General features: G+C 38.2%; 1 protein-coding gene across 3 annotated transcripts in view; it reads right to left on the bottom strand.

The window, feature by feature from the left end:
* The window catches only part of robo3 (roundabout, axon guidance receptor, homolog 3), a 152244-nt gene extending 132188 nt beyond the window's left edge, over nt 1-20056 (bottom strand). Inside the window, exon 1 of one of the 3 annotated variants that reach the window (XM_079860347.1) lies at nt 19771-20056. In XM_079860347.1, the coding sequence (XP_079716473.1) occupies nt 19771-19927 (157 nt within the window). In that variant the 5' untranslated portion in view covers nt 19928-20056. The remainder of the gene's footprint in view (nt 1-19770) is intronic. The other 2 variants (XM_079860346.1, XM_079860345.1) reach the window with 2 other exon arrangements.
* Nucleotides 20057-21106: the final 1050 nt, after the last annotated feature.

Here is a 21106-nt window from a genome sequence, read left to right as displayed (position 1 = left end):
AGTAAAATCTGATCACTCTCTAAGCAGCTGTATTAGAAACCCCAGATCTAAAATTTCAAACATGAATAGTATAGTGTTATGAATGTTAATAGAATTTAATAAATAATTAATTACTCCACTAATAATAACAACACCATCACGTTATTAGATTTATGATGTTACTTGTTCCGGATATGGATCACCACAGTCTGAGAAAAGGTTCATTAGAGTTCATGTTAATTTCATCAATTCCGCCCCCTTGTGGTCGAAAGGACGATGACAACAAGGGTGCTTTGTGAAAGAGAAAAAGGCATGGATTATGTGCTGAAGAAAATATGCAACAAAGGCCCACTATCAGAACAGACACAAATGAGTTCCCTTGAGTTTAATTTGACCACATCTTTTCAAAAAGATCAGATTTACTGCTCCTCAAACTACTTTATCTATCAGTTGTGACAACTTAGGATATTCTCCATCGTGTGGAAGATCCAAATAGATCTTGATAACAAGTGCCTTCATTCTGAGTCATCAAAGAACCCAATATGAGATTTACTGAACTGTCATTTACTGAGGTACTGTGCTGTATGTTTGGTGTGACAAATGGAAGAGACAAAAGACTTGTGCATCTGTTCCTTGCCCCCTCAACAGTTTCATCTCGCAATCATGAGTTGTTCGCTCAAATCAATAGCCGCTGACCTTTAATAAAGACAGAGTGTCTCAAAAAGCCAGCTCCCCACAGCCAGTCTGAATCCAAATGCAACCTGAGCTCAAAACCGCCTGTCAGGGTGGGCTTAACATTGCAGACCTCCAACTGGGTTGTGTGTCAATGTGTTTTAGATGTTGAAGTAGATTTTAGAACTTTAGTTAGGCACAATGAAGCTAGTCGACTGCCATGCCTACTGTGTTCTCACCGCTTCAAAACTGAACAAAGCCTCGAACTCAGTCTCATCATCAAAGAGCAATGCTAGTCTACCTCAGGGCCTGTTTCTGTGACAAATAAAAGGTCCCGTAGTTTAATTTGATAGGTTGACTGGGTTTGATTAGCTTTTGAACTTCTCATTTTTATTGAAGCAATTGTGTTTTGAGCCAGTAATAAGATGGAATTATGCTAAGTGAATAAAAAGCTACAGAACCCAATTATACTGTTAACAACTCGGCCAAACATTTGTGCATTTTTCAAAAGTGCTAATTGAAGTGCTATATTGTGCTTATTGAAGTCCATTTAATCGGTCAGATTCAGTTATCAAGTAGCTAAGTTCCTCAGTAAATATTTAATCAAACTTTGCTAGTTATGCTAAATACCTGATTACACACAATACATCAATACCTGAAAACCCATTTTGCAAGTCACTGAATCCCTTTAGATTCAATCTGCGAATCTAAATGCCTCAAAAGCATGATATGAATGATGGTATAGAAAATGAGAACTTTCTTTTGAAATGTATTATATAGTAGAAGTTAAGGTGAGGTCACATTAGCGAAATTTCAGCAAAAAGCCAAAAAATAAATGTCCCATTCACACAGCAACTTTCAGTAGCGTCTCGAATATTGTCTGAACGTGCAACGGGAGTCAAGCCCGTATTCCTTTAACAGCAACCTCAGCGATGACCAAAGTAATATCAAAGATGGCGACGTCCATAAAACTGAGAAGTCTTATCGATTTTGATATGACAAGAGTCCATTTGAGCAAAGAGTTCATCCATCAAATCTTCATTAACTGACAGCATCTTTTATATCTGGGTGGAGAGTGGAGCAATTGAGTTGAGTGTTGAACACAAAACTGCCAGGAGCAGCTCCAGTGTAGAACAGTGACTGGATGTAAAACCTTCAAAAAGTCCTGAAATTGACGGGTGAAATTGAAATTGACGGGTGAACGGAACCGCACTGGACAACTAGTTGTCTGTGACGTCATACAGTGCAAGAGAGACGCTCTGCTAAGAGGTTTTGTGTGTGGTTTTGCTTTCAGTAACTTACAGCGACAAAGCTAGCGGCTAGCGCATGCTTACATTGAAGCTTCTGTTGGTTAATGAAGATTTGACGGATGGACTCTTGTCATGTAAAAGTGAAAAGACTTTTCAGTTTTATGGATGTCGCTATCTTTAATATTACTTTGGTCACTGTCGCTGAGGTTACAGGTAAGAGAGTACGGGTTTGACTCTTGTTGCACATTCTATCATACAGACAGAATTTGAGAGTCGCTCACGAACTCCCGATCACGCGGATTCCTATTGGAATGACTGGATTTCTTCCCAAAAATGTAGCTGAGCAATGATAAATGTGAACGGACCTGCCAGAGAATAGCGCATATTTTTGCACACTGGATTTTTCTGAATTGCTCGTAAACTGACAGTGAAAAAGCAGTGCTATGAAGCAGCAAAAAAAAAAAAATTTTACAACATTTTGCTGAGTGTTCCTCAACTTATTTCATTAAACACGTTGAGATTGTGCTGAGTTGGGCTGGAGTATAATCACATTAAATTAAGTGTGACTGAAAATGACCTGAAGAAAGCGAGTGGGACAAAGAGGGAGAGTTGGAGGGAGGAAGAGTGAGAGAGAATGAGCTCACCTTATACACTTTAAGAGTGGAATAATGATGAGCTTTGAGCCGTCGAATCTCATTACAGATGTGTGAGAGGGAATAAGACCAGATCTTACCCTTCTATCTACACATGGGAAAAGAAGAGGAGAGGAGCAGCACTTTTGGTTCACACAGTAATCAGTGGTGACACACACTCCCCTGATATCACACACACACACACACACCTGAAACCTTCATTCAGTGGCCTGCAGGGGTTGAAACCTTCAGGTCCGGTATTAGCACTGTAATTGGCCGCAGCAGGATGCTAATGTGGACTCTCAAAGGTGCAGGTGAAAGAGAATGAGAGATTAGTCATCTGTAACAACGCTTCATTCATTTAAATACTAACCTCAGATTTTTGTGATACCCAGAACCATAGAAACCCGCAACACTGCTGCTCCTTTTTTTTAACCTGTGAGACCACTGAAAAGTAAACACACTCTTACAAATAAAGGTTCTTCAATGTTCTACGAGCATTTTTATAATGTTCTAATTAAAGTAAAAGAACTATTTACGAAAGGTCATTGAAACGTCTAGTTTTCAAATGTTTTAAGAACATTTTTCAATACGTTATGAGAACGTTTCCCTTTTCCTCGTTATACAATCATCCAACTAATGTTCTCCTTGGAACATTCAAGTGAATTATAGGGCCTACAGGTGTTGTACTCTACAATCAGTGAGTAAGCACCACCTGGTGGTTTCATCACAACAAATTGCAAGTGGCTTTACAAGAACCTTGTTTTTTCTGTTCCTCCGTTGTGGAATGAGCTTCCAACCACCACCCGATTTGCTTGAGACCATTACAACCTTCAAGAAAAAGCTGAAACATCTCATCCAGGAACCACAACCACTGAAACTAAAACTATTAAAAATAAATGAAAATTAGATGGAAATGAGAATGAAAATGAGAAATGTTGGCTTGGCAAGTTGAAGAAAACTAAAATTTCAAAAACTAAAACTGAAATAAAAATAAATAGAAATATATATATTTTTTAAAAACAAGTAAAAATTACAAAAGCACATAAAACTTAAACTAAGATAAAACTCAGAATATAAAACGATCCTTTAATTTAAAATATGAATAATTACTCTAATAGTATATTATTATAGTATGTATGCATTACTATATATAATAATAAAATGACACAATCAGAGGAACTTCTATTTTTACTTTTGTCCATTTTTACTTGCACTCTATCTTCTGTTCTACTCTAGCTTACTCTTACTAGTTTTGGGCTGATTGATTCTACAGTGTGTGTCCATTCTGTCATTGTTTAATCACCCTCATGTTAGTCAAAACATCTTGTCACAACTAGCAAGTTATTATATGGCTTCAGAAAACTTGAATAAGTCGTATAGACTAATTTTATCATGCTTTTATGATGTTTTTAACACTTTGAAACTTGACAGCCCCACTAACCATTGACTTTTGCTGTATCCCACCTCATTTTTCAACATGGAAGTTATGTGAATGCGCGAGAGAAAATATATCAAAGTGCAGTAAACTGTAAAACTGTTTGCACTACAAACCAGCGTTGTTTATAATTAAGACAATGCATTAAAATAATATGGTAAGAAATACCAGGTTGCAACATCAAGCAGCATAAGGAGCTGTTTTATACAGCCAAAAAAACCTGGAAGCGAATGACACCGAAAGCCAGACACATGACAAATGGCCGCGCTCGCTCTTACCTGAAAAATAAGGTGGATAGAAAAGAGCAGTGACAAGAAGGTAGGTAAATGATGACTGTTCCTTTAACAGAGGAGAAGTGAATCCAACTCATACTGAAGAGGTTTTTCCAAAGAAACACAGACTTTAAAAACGTTTCTACTATTGCATCAAGCCTTTTTGGCAGTGTTTACACTGGCACAGAAAATCCCATTTTTAACTCACATCTGACACATATCGGAATTTGTTGCACACGTGTAAAAGCATCCGTTCTGAGCCACTTCCATATGTGGTTTCAAATCAGATACATATCCGATATCTGGACATCTTACCAACGTCTAAACATGTATATCCGATGGCGAAGGCGACACGTTTGGCCATAAAGATTTTTTAAAGTCGTATTATAAAGCAGACTTGCCTGTATCCGCTCGCACTAAAACTCACAGGATTTTTTTACTGAGGAGGAAACTTTAGAGTTAAGAAATTGCACAAACAAACACAGAAACATTCAGGAGCATAAAAACTGGTTTTCAGCTTCGCTACTAAAAGCTACATTATAGGCTATTTTTTCAGCAATGAGGTGATAACTTTGCTGTTTTAGTAAATTAACTAACAAACTTCACTATTGCATACAGACGCACGCAGGTACAGTAATTCTCACTCACAATCTCTCTCTCTCTTTCTCTCGTTAATTCCTTGAATTCATTAAAATAACTGAAATCTTACTGTGCTACTAAAATAACAAACGAAAGTTACTGTTATTTTCCGCTCTATCCGTTCAGTCACATTTTTGTTGCAAACATCCATGACAGCATTTAACTTGCTGGCAAACAATCATGGCCACACGACGTGAGTTATAAAATAATTTTAGTACGGCCATTTTAAAACGCAAGGGTCAACCATGGCGCATAGTAAAGCGGTCACCAACAGAATAATTTTGAGCGGGGATTAATATAAACACAGATAACAGATACCAGTCATGTCTAAAGTGAATGTAACCGGGACAACAACAACAACAACAAAAAATTGGATATGGTCAAAAGATCATATCTGTGCATTAAGACTTGTAGTGTAAGGCCGTATTTACATTACATGGAAATATAAGTATAAGTGACCCGATGTAGATTTTTTCCTTCCATGTGGCACAGATCAGATATGACCCACAAATGTGTAGGCAGGAAAAAAGCGCATGGATTCTGATATTCTCAGGTCGGATTTAGGCCGTATTTATATGTGGAAACAAATCTGATATGATTTTTATTTTTGGGTGAACTAAACCCTTTGAGAACCTAAAGATAAAGCACTTAAAAAACAGATTATGTCTTTGTTGAGCCACATTTTCATTTCCACAGTCCCGGGAAAAGATTTTTACACATTCAAAAAGAAAAATAATAAAGTGTGCATATGCTATGGAGTTCTGGGTGGTGGCTAGGCTGTTGCTAAGTCATTGTTAGGTGGTTGAAAGGACATTGCTAGGTTGTAATTGATTACTAGGGCATTGCTACGTACATGCTTGAAAGGGTGTTCTGGGTGGTTTCTAGGACATTGCCAGGATGTTGCTAGGGTGCTCTAGGTGGTTACTAGGGCATTGCAAAATGGTTGCTGAAATCTTCTAGGTGGTTACAAGGTTGCTAGGATGTTGCTAGGGTGTTCTATATGATTACTTGGTTATGATTACTATGATTACATGGTTCAAGTGACCCGATGTAGATTTTTTCCTTCCATGTGGCACAGATCAGATATGACCCACAAATGTGTAGGCAGGAAAAAAGCGCATGGATATTCTCAGGTCGGTTTTAGGCCGTATTTATATGTGGAAACAAATCTGATATGAATCGGACATGTGCATTTGCGTCTGCCATGTAAGCGGACAGATTGGATATTACCCGATCAATGAGAGTTGTACGTCACTGAAAAAGTGACTGTGGCGAATGACATCAACACAGGTGGACACCAATCGCGATCACATAACTCTTTTCAATGGCGCAATGGAGGATGAAGACTCAACCTAATGTTTTGCTGACCTTTAAAGATGATACGGAAAGCAAAATCTAGTATTATCATTTCATCTACGTCACTTGCAAATCACGTCTTTTTACTTCATTTTCAGCCTAAGCTTTTCTGGGACAGTAGGTCTATAAATTGGGTTGTTTCGCCAAGTGTATAGTGTAAATGTAGATATTGGATATGGGTCACTTTTTAAAGAAAAAATTTGGATATAGTCAACAAATCAGAATTGGCCATCAATACCTGCAGTGTAAATGCGGCCTAAATTGAAATGCCATGTGTCTACAAACCTCTCTAGAACACAATATCCCTGGCCTTTACAGGTGAGCATCATCCCTTGAAGCTCTCCCAGAGATGATAGAGCTGGAGTAAGTTGGATCCAACCTTTTCCCTGAATCTAACTTTCATTTAATCCTCCCTGCCTTCTCGTTTCTTTTTGTTTCAATCCCTTCCAGCCCACTTTCGTCCTCCTTTGACAAAATGACTAGTCGAGATTCTCTCGCACGTTCCTCTCCTAACACTTGGCCACTCCGCTCTGTCGCTGCTATGGCAACGCGTGCTCCTTGTGCGAGTCAGAGCCGGGTCGCTCTCAGCCAGGGAAATCAGACTAATAAATAGCTTTATGCTAATGTCCAGGGCAGCCGGAGAGTGTAGCTGCCAATCCTAATACACTTATTAAATTTCAATCAGATGCTGGAACACAGAGGGCATCTCTGCCGGCCTCTGCCTGTTCTGACGCCATCACTCCCTCTTTTTTACCCAGTCGAATATTTATTTTCCTTTGCTCTTCTTGCTCTTCCTCTTGAATTGTTGGTTGTGGTTCAAGCTGCTTTGACCAGAATAGATTCTGTTCTGAATCAGATACTCAAGGTACCTCTGCCCTGTACCTGATTTATACTCCATCATTCTGGGTAATGTGTGCTATTGTCTCTCTGCCTCTCTTTCTCTACAGCCCTGTCAGGATATTCAGCACAGTGAAGATGATTTCCCACAATCCTCCATGCTGAGGATCTTACAGGTTCGCTGCAGTATCACAGAGACTGAATACTAATCAAGCGCTCCGCCAACAGTCTCATCTTTCGCAGGTGAACACATACCCTTGCCTTTAATAATCAACTACAGAGTACAGACCATTATAATGAAACTACCAAATGTTTAATTACATATTAAATTATTTAAAGGGATACCCAAAATTTATGAAAATTCTGTAATTACTCCCCGTCATTTCATTCCAAACCTGTAAGACTTTCGTTCATCTTCAGAAACACAAATGAAGATCTTTTTGATGAAATCTGAGATCTTTTTGTTCCTCCATTGACAGCTACGCAACTACCACTTTGACACTTCAAAAAGTTCATAAAGAGGTCGTAAAACTAATCCATATGAATCGAGCGGTTTAGTCCAAATTTTCTGAAGAGACTCAATCGCTTTATATGATGAACAGATTTAATTTAGGCTTTTATTCACATAAACATCCATCAACTCACACATCAGTTGTGGTAAACGGAAGCTCAAGCATGTTCGCTTGACGTGAGAGAACCAATAAGGTTAATTCTCGTGTTACGCAGCACGTTTGAGCTTCAGCAAGAACCAATGAGGTTCATTCTTGTGTTACGCACCGCGTTTGAGCTTCAGCAAGAACCAATGAGGTTCATTCTTGTGTTACGCAGCACGTTTAAGCTTCAGCAAGAACCAATGAGGTTCATTCTTGTGTTACGCACCGCGTTTGAGCTTCCATAAGAGTTTTGTTTTAGCGCGTCAATCAGCTTTGGTTGAGCTTCTGTTTATGTTCGCTGATCAATGGTTAAGTGTGAATAAAAGCCTAAATTAAATCTGTTCATCATATAAAGCAATTGTGTCTCTTCAGAAAATTTGGACTAAATCACTCAATTCATATGGATTAATTTTTCAATCTTTTTATGAGCTTTTTGAAGCGCCAAAGTTTCAGTTGCATGGCTGTCTATGGAGGGACAGAAAGCTCTCAGATTTCATCAAAAGATCTTCATTTGTGTTTCTGAAGATGATGAAAGTCTTACGGGTTTGAAACGACATGAGGGGAAGGAGTAGTGAGAATTTTTATTTTTGGGTGAACTAAACCCTTTGAGAACCTAAAGATAAAGCACTTAAAAAAGAGATTATGTCTTTGTTGAGCCACATTTTCATTTCCACAGTCCCGGAAAAAAAAAGCTTTTTACACTTTCAAAAAAATAAAAAATAAAGTGTGCATATGCTACGAGTTCTGGGTGGTGGTTAGGCTCTTGCTAAATGGTTGCTAGATGGTAGCTATGGGTGGTTGTAGGTCATTGTTAGTGTATTCTACATGGTTACTAGGACATTTCTAGGCATTTGCTAAGGTGTTCTGGGTGGTTGCTAAGTCATTGTTAGGTGGTTGAAAGGACATTTTTAGGTTGTAATTGATTACTAGGGCATTGCTACGTACATGCTTGAAAGGGTGTTCTGGGTGGTTTCTAGGACATTGCCAGGATGTTGCTAGGGTGCTCTAGGTGGTTACTAGGGCATTGCAAAATGGTTGCTGAAATCTTCTAGGTGGTTGCAAGGGCATTGTAACAAGGTTGCTAGGATGTTGCTAGGGTGTTCTATATGATTACTAGAGCATCGCTAGATGATTGCTAAGGTGTTCTGAGCAGTTGCTTACACTTGATGGTTGCTAGGGAGTTGTGGGTGGTGGCTAGGATATTAAGTGGTTTCTATGATGTTAACATGTTCCACATGGTTACTATGGCATTGCACAATGTTTATTAGAGTGTTCTGGGTGGTTGCTAGTGATAGGTGGTTGCTAGGAGGTTGTAGGATGTTCCGGATGGTTGCTAGGGCATTGCAGCTGAGTGTTTAGTAGGGTGTTGTAGGTGGTTACTAGGGAGTTTTGCATGGTAGCTAGTGTATTGATATGTGGTTGCAAAATGTTCTAGCTGTAATGAGAGCATTGCTAGGAGGTTGCTAGGGTACTCTGGGTGCTTGCTAGAGCATTGCCAGGAGGTTGCTTGGAGGTTGTGGGGTATTCTGGGTGTTTGCTAAAGCATTTCTAGATGGTTGCTAAGATATGCTGAGCGGTTTCTTACACTTGATGGTTGCTAGGTAGTTGTGGGTGGTGGCTATGAAATTGCTAGATGGTTGCTAGAATGTCCATAGCATAAATAGTGCAAATCAGAGCAAAAGTTTAATACTTAGGGTTAGAGGTTAAGGTTAAGTAGGAGCAATATTATGAAGCTTTCCTTTACAAGCACCACCAAGAATGGACTGAAAAAGTAACAGTCAATGCGTTATTGTTACTTGTCAAAATTAAAATAAGAATTCATTTTTCAGAATTCACAGAATGTCTGACATAAAATTGCATACAGTGACAGCAACATCCTGCAATGTGACATGCCGTTATTTCAATAACATTCTTGGTATATGGTTTTTATAACCTCATATTAATTGAGAGGCTACCTGCAATATTTTTACATTAAAAATTAATTTGTCACACAGCAGGACTATTCAAGTGCAACTGCAAGAAAAAAAAAAGTAAAATATAATTAAAATGGTGAAAAACTTCAAAGAATGGTTACAGCGACAAAAACAGCCACTTTATTTTATACACATTATTTTTCAACTTAAAACTTTAATTTAATGATGTTGGAGATACAAGAACCAAAGTGTGTAACAATATTTCATCATGAGCTATGATTTATGGCTGTGGATTTTTAAAATGAACAGTTTGTGTCACCGTACTATTGCAACAGCATCCTCTAAATTAAATTTCTAAACTATGCACTCTGCACTCTAAACTGTAGCTATGTGACAGCTCGATATATAATTATTCAGTAGCACAGTGTGTGAAGATTAGTTTACTGTTATTGTTTAAGCTTGCCGTTTTCTCAGATCTGCAGTAGTGATTATGAGTCAGATTATTAGAGCTGCGTATGTTGCAATGCATGGCACAGCACAGCTTTACACACATTATATTAACAACACAGTGCGTGTGAGTGTGCATATTTGATAACGGAGAGTTTTTTTTCTGGCAAATCGCCTTGGTGCCCCCTCCTCCATCCACCCCTCCACACACACACACACACACACACATTCCCTTGAGGGGGGCCAATATGTATATATATATACATGTGTGTGTGTGTGTGCGTGTGTGCAAGCACCCAAGCAGGACTGACACTGCTGCCCTCTAACGACTTAATTAGTGTTTAAGTGTGAAACACTCATTGATTGGCTAAGAAGAGGTTCACTGCAGGCCTTGGCTCTCAATACACAGAGAGAAAGATTCATCCATCCTGTCCGCTCTCTCTAATCAGTGGGCTCTTAGCGATACAAGTTAATCAATCAATACCCACTGCAATCACATCCCGACAAAGACAAAAATAACATAATGAAAAATCCACAGCCATAAATCATGGCGCATGATGAACTATCAGTACACATGTTGGCTTATGCAGTATCACTAAATATATACAGAGACTTTGAATCATAATGGTTGAAATATGTATTAAGGTAAGTGAAAATCAGTCTATGAAGGTCTTTACAATTTATATATATTTTATACTATCATATATATACTGTATACATATATATATATAATTATCGAATATATATATATATATATATATATATATATATATATATATATATATATACATACAGATTTTTTCTCATTAATTACTACTATTAATGAGAAAAACTGTTTAAATTATGTTTAAAATTCAGTGTTTAAACACAATCACATTCTGCAAATTGACTGTCGATGTTTTCAAAACGGTGCAATAAACATGCAAAAAGCTGTCCAAAAAAAAAACTTAAGGCAAGTTGAGACAAACATTCAGTGCTTTCATCTAATCTTGCATGCCATTTACTCATCACAGTAAAATTATTTCAACTAATCTTCCAAAAAAGAACATCTAATTTGTTAAACCGCTTGTGCAAATCAGTGCGCCTGCATGAATATTCATGATGCTTCTGTCCGTACGGTCTGCTGTAGCGCAGACAATGGAAAAAGAACTTTGCTTTTTGCAGACTACTCTATTTGTAATGTGCATGCAAATGGATGTCATTCTATATGTCCACCCGTTTATCTCTGTAAACAATGATTTTATTATGCATAAATGCATGTGATTTTAATATGCATAATGTATGCAAATGTACGGGAGTGTGTGTGTGTGTGTGTGTGTGTGTGCGCACGTGAGTGAACTCATGCACATCTGTGTGTATACACACGAAGCCCTCCATTATGGCTGGAGGGATCACCCTCATTTGCATAAGAAAGCAGAGGGACAGATGTGTTGGGTTGCGGACTGGACTACTCGGATGCAGGCGGCATGGACTTCTGTCATCGACTTGTGTCAGACAGAGAGAAATAAATGAACTCAGCTCTATGTAACGATGAGAAGGAGGGTTTGGGGTCACGACCCCTCTCCCTGACCCCTCCGTCATCAGAACAGTGAACCCCACACTTTCATTGACTTCACGCCTACTTGAGTTTCCCCCAAAGGACCGTACAACAAGGAAGGACACCGTATTCAATTCCGCTAGCAGCTGAATTACTCTGCCACAAATAAATTGATTCAATATACAGTGCTGTAATTGAAAGATCTCATACATTTTGAGGGATTTTCATTCGAGGCGATGCAACGGTATCATCGCACAGTGTGTAATATCAAAGAAATACAGATATACTTATTTGCTACAATGCTAGGTTGATTGACAGGTTAATATTAAAAAAAAACATTGCAGTCATCAATCATACTTGAGTCACATAATTTTGTTCTTACACACAAACAAACATTCTATGAGTAATAATTCATTTAAAACTCATTCTACCAGTTTCAGTCATTAATAATGGATTTCAGGAATTGAATTAAAATGATATTTAACCTGAGATACATACACTGCTTAATTATTGTTATTTGATTATCTACATCTATCTCTAAACCTTCTCTAAGTCCGTGACTGTAATGCCCTTCTCAAAATCCTCAGACTACTGAAGGGTCATTTTGAAGTCATTTGCATATGCATGTGAACACCGTTGGGTTGCCAGGTCTTTGGAGAACCCGCCTCTCCAGTTAGTCACCTTCATGCAGATGCAGCCGATAACTGATTTCCATGCACGTTTTGATATGTACATAACTCTGCATATCATCCGGAGCCGCAGGGGCTATTAAAACCCTGGATTAGCTTGTCAGCGACTGGGAGGAGTTGTGGAGGATATAAAGTGAATAAGTTTGTGTCTGATTAAGCTTGAGGGAGCTCATCTGTCCTCCCAGGAGCAGAAATGACAGTCATTTACTGCTACATGACACATCGCTCCTCACAATGTTATTCATAGCCTGATGCTCTGAAGGACTGATGTAGGGGTACAGAAATCTCTTGAAATAATGTGAGAGGGAGTGAGAGACAATCGGAGAGACAGATAGATTAGATAGAAGAGGAGCGATAGATAGATAGATAGATAGATAGATAGATAGATAGATAGATAGATAGATAGATAGATAGATAGATAGATAGATAGATAGATAGATAGATAGATAGATAGATAGATAGATAGATAGATAGATAGATAGATAGATAGATAGATAGATAGATAGATAGATAGATAGATAGATAGATAGATAGATAGATAGATAGATAGATAGATAGATAGATAGATAGATAGATAGATAGATAGATAGATAGATAGATAGATAGATAGATAGATAGATAGATAGATAGATAGATAGATAGATAGATAGATAGATAGATAGATAGATAGATAGATAGACAGACAGACAGACAGACAGACAGACAGACAGACAGACAGACAGACAGACAGACAGACAGACAGACAGACAGACAGACAGACAGACAGACAGACAGACAGACAGACAGACAGACAGACAGACAGACAGACAGACAGACAGACAGACAGACAGACAGACAGACAGACAGACAGACAGACAGACAGACAGACAGACAGACAGACAGACAGACAGACAGACAGACAGACAGACAGACAGACAGACAGACAGACAGACAGACAGACAGACAGACAGACAGACAGACAGACAGACAGACAGACAGACAGACAGACAGACAGACAGACAGACAGACAGACAGACAGACAGACAGACAGACAGACAGACAGACAGACAGACAGACAGACAGATAGATAGATAGATAGATAGATAGATAGATAGATAGATAGATGACAGTCTCTATATCTGATATGATCTTCCTCTGCTGATATAAAGCCTGACTAACTGAACAGTCTCAGGTTGCAGTGAAAAGGTCAGATTTAATGATGGGTGGTTGAGGAATTAACCTCCGTCACTTTAAAACTCTAAGTGTGTGTGTGTGTGTGTGTGTGTGTGTGTGTGTGTGTGTGTGTGTGTGTGTGTGTGTGTGTGTGTGTGTCCGCACATATGATTAGTGTGTTAATGATGGTGGAAGCCTTTGGAATGGGCACAGATGTGGGGCTGATTTGAATTCCAGGTTGTGTCATACTATGAATAAACATAGCTGGCTGTGTGTCCATGCTGTTACATTTATATTGAATATCTGACAGTTGAGGAGGTAGGGTTAAGATTTTATTAAACTGATGAAGTGTAGTACAAGGAACACAAATCTGTCGTATCATTCTATGTCTTCAACAAGGAGTTGAGTTTGCACACATAATCATAGAAAATTTCTTATACAAAAAAAATTAAATAATAATATAATATATATATAAAGAAAGACTTCAAATAAAATATCCATCTAGATTTTTCCTGTCCTACGTTTCCCCCTCTGAGCAGACAATTAACTTGTTAATTTAATATGTACTTTTAAATTATTTTTGAGTTTACTTTATTGGATGAAATACAGTAAAGAATCAGGTGTGCTGTTATCTGTTACGGCACAGATGACGATGTAAATCGTAAAAGTTTTGCCTTTGTATTTGGCCTCTAAAAAAAGTTTTCTACAATTATGTGTGCGAGCTCCTCTCCTTGTTAAACACTGATATATTTTTGAGCTTAGGGACGAAAGTAATTTGTTTATATATGAATTCCTTCAGTATTTGGCACAGACGTTTTACAGCCTCTTGTTTTCTATGTAACAACAGCTTTCTAATTGCATCTGATAAACACGTGATTATCTAGACAGAGTTCTATGCAAAACTCAATAACAGACTTTTAATGAACAAATAATGTAAGCATTTATAACAGTTCTGAATTCAGAACATTCCTCCAGTGTAATTCACACACAAGTGAGTAACTACTGTAACTGAGCTATTACTTATGATAATTTACCACATTAAATTGGTGCTTATCCATCTTTATCTATTTCAAGGTTTGTTAAGATTTTCCCATGTAAATGGATAACTGGAAAAAGAACCCTTTACATAAATTCACCATGGTAAACAGATTTTAGTATCAATTTTGGTCACAAAAGTAGCTCATATTAAGTTATCACCGTTTTAATGCAGTATTTTGGCAGGAACTATGGTTACAGTGGTATTTTTTGAAGGATTTGCATTGGGAAAAAAAACATCAGGCAATTTTTATTGCTTTTGGTGGAACATACCATGGTAAATTTCTGAAGGATTTGTCTGAAAAGCATTCTTTAACTTTTTTCTTCTTTTATCCCAGTTATTAATTCACATTGCAGAATGTTGTTGACAAATCTGGACATGAATGAAGATGAACAAGCACCAAACCATGAAAAATGTAGGAGGTAAAGATGCCTCGAGTCAGCCCAGAGGGAGTAAAAGACCCGTGAGATGAGGTAGGGCTGAGCCCACTTGACCTCTCTGAGCACACAAACACATACATTAGCACAGCGGGATTAGAACACGGCCCCGTTACCCCCGACAACAACACAGCCAATTAGAGAACATGGGATCAGCCCCCTACTGCGGTCTGGATTAATAATGGACAAAAAAAGAAAAGGAAAATGAGAAAAATATATGGCTTTTCTGTGCTGCGTCATTGTTTATAGATGCAAAAACTACATGAAATCACTTTATAGAGCTAAACGCGAGTGCAAAATGATGTATATACTAAAGTACAGCACAGTATGGAAGCGCTGACCAAATCAAACCTGCCATTTGCGTCACTAAATTATACTGCCTTAAACATACAGTAAACTAATTGAGATTTATAAAGCGAGAGGACGGTCTGTCACTGCCTCTGACATACATTGAAACCGAGCGGCCTCATTAAAATGTGTATATTAGACGCATTCACACACTGAACGCACAATGGGACGCAGCGTTGATGTGAAAGCACAGGAATCCATTGGAAAGCTCGCAGCTGCGGCCTCAGGTGCCATACGCTTCCTCACATGGCAAAACTCATTTGCTGTCACTATTCATTGTAGATTCATGAATTTATATTCATTGTCAGATTAGTCACTGAAATAAGCTGTCATGACAGGCTGGATTGTCACAGAAAATTTCATTTTCTTGCGTCGGGTCAATTACCATTCTGAAAAACAGAGACTGTTACAAAACCGATTCAAAGGGGTCTGGACTTTCATTCCCACAAGAGCTGGAATGAAAAAATACACAAAGGAGCCTTTTGCAATCAAAAAAGCTCACGGAAATGAACTTTTATGCCACATTTATAAATCATACCGACAAAAAAACAAGACAAATGCAGACACATCGGTCAGCTATGCATTACCACATCCTATAGACTCCATTTATGTGAATTCACCATTACTTCCTGGCTTAGTTATCAGGCGCTATTGATTTTCCCTCCCATCTTCGATTAGTTTAGAGGGCCAGCAGCCGGCTGAGCACTCATTTCATAGAAATCAGCACATTGTATTGGTGAATGCAGTGGACAAATTCGCTGGTCATCAACACGGGTATGAAATGCGGGATCAGGTCTAATACTCTCTCATCTCTTGAATTACTCATAAGCAAGCACACACACACACATACTCAGAGACTCACACAAACACAAAGCGCTTCCTGAAGCTATTAGATCAACTTCTATATTCATTTTAGAAATAATACTAGTACAAAATCAATACTAAAAATGCTAAGGAATACAGTGCAAAATGTATTTACACAATAACAAAATATCCAGGAAGATCTCAGTAGGCTCAAAACACACACGGGAGCCCAAATACACACACAGCATGATGTCAAATTCTAATTCATATCTGTCAGCAGATGGAGAGGTGCTGCCCAGTGCTGGGCAGTGTGTGTTTGAGTGTGTTTTGTGCTTAAAATCAGTGCTGTGTTGGCACTGTTTGGGGGAAAGGACGGGGGAGTATTGGTTTTGATCATGTAGCTTCCAAACTCCCTCTCTCTCTCTCTCTCTCTCTCTCTCTCACACACACACACTAACTCACACAGACACACGCACAGTAGGAGCAGAGGTCTCAATGGTGCTACAGTCTCAGTATTATCATTGCTCACCAAATCAGATAAGGCAAGCTGTGATAAGCTTCTTTTCAAAGGTACATTTCAAAAGCAAATTTACCTCCTACATGACCATCTGTAGAAAAAAAAATCTACTCTTTATTTCTCTCTCTGTCTCAAGAAAGCAGCTGTGAATAAAACTCTACACTGAAACGGAACAGGGAGTCTAGAGCACATTAAGTTAACCATCAGGATGTGAAGAGAGGGGTGAAAATGGAAAGAAAGAAAGAAAGAAAGAAAGAAAGAAAGAAAGAAAGAAAGAAAGAAAGAAAGAAAGAAAGAAAGAAAGAAAGAAAGAAAGAAAGAAAGAAAGAAAGAAAGAAAGAAAGAATGGATGGAAGGAAATAAAGAAGGATGGATGGATGGAAAAGAAAGAAAGATGGATGGATGGATGGATGGATGGATGGATGGATGGATGGATGGATGGATGGATGGATGGATGGAAAGAAAAGAAAGATAGACAGATGGATGGATGGAAAGAAGGGAAGAAAGATGAATGATGGAAAAAGAAAAAGAAAGAAAGAAAGAAAGAAAGAAAGAAAGAAAGAAAGAAAGAAAGATGATGGATTGATTGATAGATAGATAGAAAGAAAGAAAGAAAGAAAGAAAGAAAGAAAGAAAGAAAGAAAGAAAGAAAGAAAGAAAGAAAGAATTATAGAAGGAAGGAAATAAAGAGTTATAGACGGAAGGAAAGAAGGAGAGAATGAGAAAGAAAGTAAGAAAAAGAACGAAAGAAAGAAAGAAAGAAAGAAAGAAAGAAAGAAAGAAAGAAAGAAAGAAAGAAAGAAAGAAAGAAAGAAAGAAAGAAAGAAAGAAAGAAAGAAAAATTAAATAAGAAGGGAAGCAAAATTATGGATGAAAAGAAGGAATTAATAAATAAAAGGAATGAATGAAGGAAAGAAGGTGGCTGGATGGAAAGAAAAGATCATACCAAAAAGAAAAGAAAAGAAAGAAAGAAAGATGGATGGAAAGAAAGAAAGGAAGGATGCATGGATGTAAGGAAAGAAAGAAGGACTAATGGAAAAAGAAAGAAAGAAAGAAAGAAAGAAAGAAAGAAAGAAAGAAAGAAAGAAAGAAAGAAAGAAAGAAAGATGAATGGAAAAAGAAAGATGGGTGGATGGATGGAAAGAAAGAAAGAAAGAAAGAAAGAAAGAAAGAAAGAAAGACTAATGGAAAAAGAAAGAAAGAAAGAAAGAAAGAAAGAAAGAAAGAAAGAAAGAAAGAAAGAAAGAAAGAAAGATTAATGGAAAAAGAAAGATGGGTGGCTGGATGGAAAGAAAGAAAGAAAGAAAGAAAGAAAGAAAGAAAGAAAGAAAGAAAGAAAGAAAGAAAGAAAGAAAGATGGATGAATGGAAAAAGAAAGAAAGATGGGTGGATGGATGGATGGATGGATGGAAAGAAAGAAAGAAAGAAAGAAAGAAAGAAAGAAAGAAAGAAAGAAAGAAAGAAAGAAAGAAAGAAAGATGAATGGAAAAAGAAAGATGGGTGGATGGATGGAAAGAAAGAAAGAAAGAAAGAAAGAAAGAAAGAAAGAAAGAAAGAAAGAAAGAAAGACTAATGGAAAAAGAAAGAAAGAAAGAAAGAAAGAAAGAAAGAAAGAAAGAAAGAAAGAAAGAAAGAAAGAAAGAAAGATTAATGGAAAAAGAAAGATGGGTGGCTGGATGGAAAGAAAGAAAGAAAGAAAGAAAGAAAGAAAGAAAGAAAGAAAGAAAGAAAGAAAGAAAGAAAGAAAGAAAGAAAGAAAGATGGATGAATGGAAAAAGAAAGAAAGATGGGTGGATGGATGGATGGATGGATGGAAAGAAAGAAAGAAAGAAAGAAAGAAAGAAAGAAAGAAAGAAAGAAAGAAAGAAAGAAAGAAAGAAAGAAAGAAAGAAAGAAAGAAAGAAAGAAAAATTATGGATGAAAGAAGGAATTAATAAATAAAGGATTGAATGAAGGTGGATGGACGGATGGAAAGAAAAGAAAAGAAAAAGAAGTGAGATGTTCTCAGGCATGAGAATGAGACGTGATGAACAGAGAGCATGTGAGATGACAGTAAGTGAGAGAGTCAGTCTGTCAGCTGAGCTTCAGCACAGAGCGAGAGTCTGAGAGATTGAGAAAATCAGTCGGTGTGTGACGAGTATGAATGGATGCGTGCGTTTAGGAAGGATGTGCTATTGATCTGAACACCGCCACATACATGAAAGCTCATTAAACAGGCATCAAGGTAAAATAACCTCCTCCCAATTACCTTAACACAAACTCACTCACTCAGCTCTCTGTCATTACCCACCACAGCGGGAGATTCCCATTACACACACTGCTTAAAGACACACTGACACACACTCGCTGACAATGGAGGAAATACATCCATTCAGATTCACCATGAATTCATAGAACACTTCTGGATGAGATAACCACATTTCAACAGGACCTCGCAAATCACATCATCTAAGCACCGCTGCTCGACACAGTTTAAAGGATTCAATATTCTACTTATTTAATATTCTGGCCAGATCTTCAGCTGGATCTATGCTCAATTGATTAGAAAATTAAGTTAAGCATCCCATCAATATTGACCCACACTGAGTGTGTTTGACTCAGTGTGGTTCAGAAAATAAAGACCACGAGAGCTTTAGACAAATGCAGTGAATCAAATGAATCATTTCAAGCACAAGTTCTGACTGACCTTGTCCTGACAACTTTCTGATTTAATATAGCCTACTGTAAGTACTGAAATAAAATGTGTGCCAAAAGTAGCTCAATGCTCCATAAATTTCTGAGCAACTAGCGAGCACATTAATTCTAATATCAAATAAATATCATAAGCAAGAATCACAGTCATCAGATTATATCTAAGAACAAATCCACTCATTTGATACACATTTCTAACCAGTACAATGTTTAAAAAAAAACTTTTTCAGAGGATCTGAGAAATGTAAGATCTCAGACGTGCAGTGATACATAATACATCAATCTCAGAACGAATGTTATATCTCAGAATAATAATAAATCAAAAATTATACTTTTCTTAAGATCTTACAATAAGGTTGAATTTAACAATTAACAATACTTTTAGAGCATGTATTAGTCTTGATCAAAAGTTTATTTTTATCATTACTTAATGCATGAATATACATAATATATATTAAAAAAAATGCTCACCATTGAGACCAGTGAAGTTGGCCCAGTCCAGCAGAGACGAGTTGAAGGACGGGATGGAGGAGATGTTGAAGAACAGGTCGGTTCCGTTGGTGGCGTCGCGGATGGTATCGGTGAACAGGTTCATCTGTAGAAGCGTCTTTATCAGGTAACGCAGCATCTCTGCTGTAGCTGCGGAGGGACGCTGCCCCTCTTCCTCTAAAATCTGCTCTTCTATCTCTCCTGTAACGGGTTTGACAGTCCTCTCGCTCTCGGAGTGAGAGTAGATATTCGAGTTCCTCGCTCTACCAGGGCGGAAGAAATGCACAGTCTTATTTCCTTAATTCAGTCCTTTTGGCAACAGTCACGAAAAAGACAATAAAAGTCCATTCAGGCAAAAGGTGGAAACTTTTCTCATTAGTTGTCAGCACTCGGAGGGACGTCTCGATGAAGGGGGGCGCCCCTCTTTCATCCTTCTGTTGTTCTTCTCTTGTGGAACGTGTTCAAATTCGTCCTCGTCTTTTGTCCTTTGTTCTGGAGTCGCATAACTTCACACACGTTTGTCCTTCTGCACAATAACACCTCGCTGGTGTGAAAGAATCTGGCTATCTGATGACCCTCCCGAATCGCTGCTCTTTTTCCCCCACCCCTCCCACTATCCCTCGCTCCGTCTCGCTCTCCCTCCTCCCTCACCCCCTCCCTCTCCTCTTCCTATCCTCTGGCTTCCTGTGATGGTGTGATTGAGTCCCCAGGGGTCACCGAAAGAAGGGAGAGCAGGTGCTGTTGGCAATAAATGTTTAATTATTGGATTAATAATCATCCCTGGAGGCGTACACGAACAGGACGATACACTGTCCCGCCGGCGGATCCGTATACATGTGCGTGTATTCCCGCAGACACACACGCAAACAAACAAACATGATGCAGCACAAACTCCAGCCGTCTGGCAATATGGCAAAAGATGATGTGTCAATTACTGCTACATTGTCTTTTGACAACAAGCAGCCCACTGTGATCTCACACTGTGATGTGCTCCTACAGTAATAGACTTCTTCCAGCATTTCCACTTTAGAGAAATCTCAGAGGGCTCGGCTGTGTGTTGGAAATCCTAAAAGAGGACATTTGTCTGAAGTGTTGTTCTGGGTAGCAGTTGGAATCAGTGGAGATGTTTTTTGTTCTATTGCCAGTTTTATGAATCCAATCTGTGGCGATTTCTTCAGTCGATTTGAAGTTGCTGGTGCTTGCTCAATACTTAGGGATTTTAACAAACCTCTCAGCATTAAACTAGCTTCTGATGCATAAATCTTCACATGAATGATACCTAAAATAGTGCGGCTAGTTTGGGAGGGATGTGCTATTC

This window comes from Squalius cephalus (genome assembly GCF_949319135.1).
Source record: "Squalius cephalus genome assembly, chromosome: 24".
NCBI lineage: Eukaryota > Metazoa > Chordata > Actinopteri > Cypriniformes > Leuciscidae > Squalius > Squalius cephalus.
Note: the sequence above shows the minus strand (reverse complement) of the source record. Positions and strands in the feature narration are given on the sequence as shown.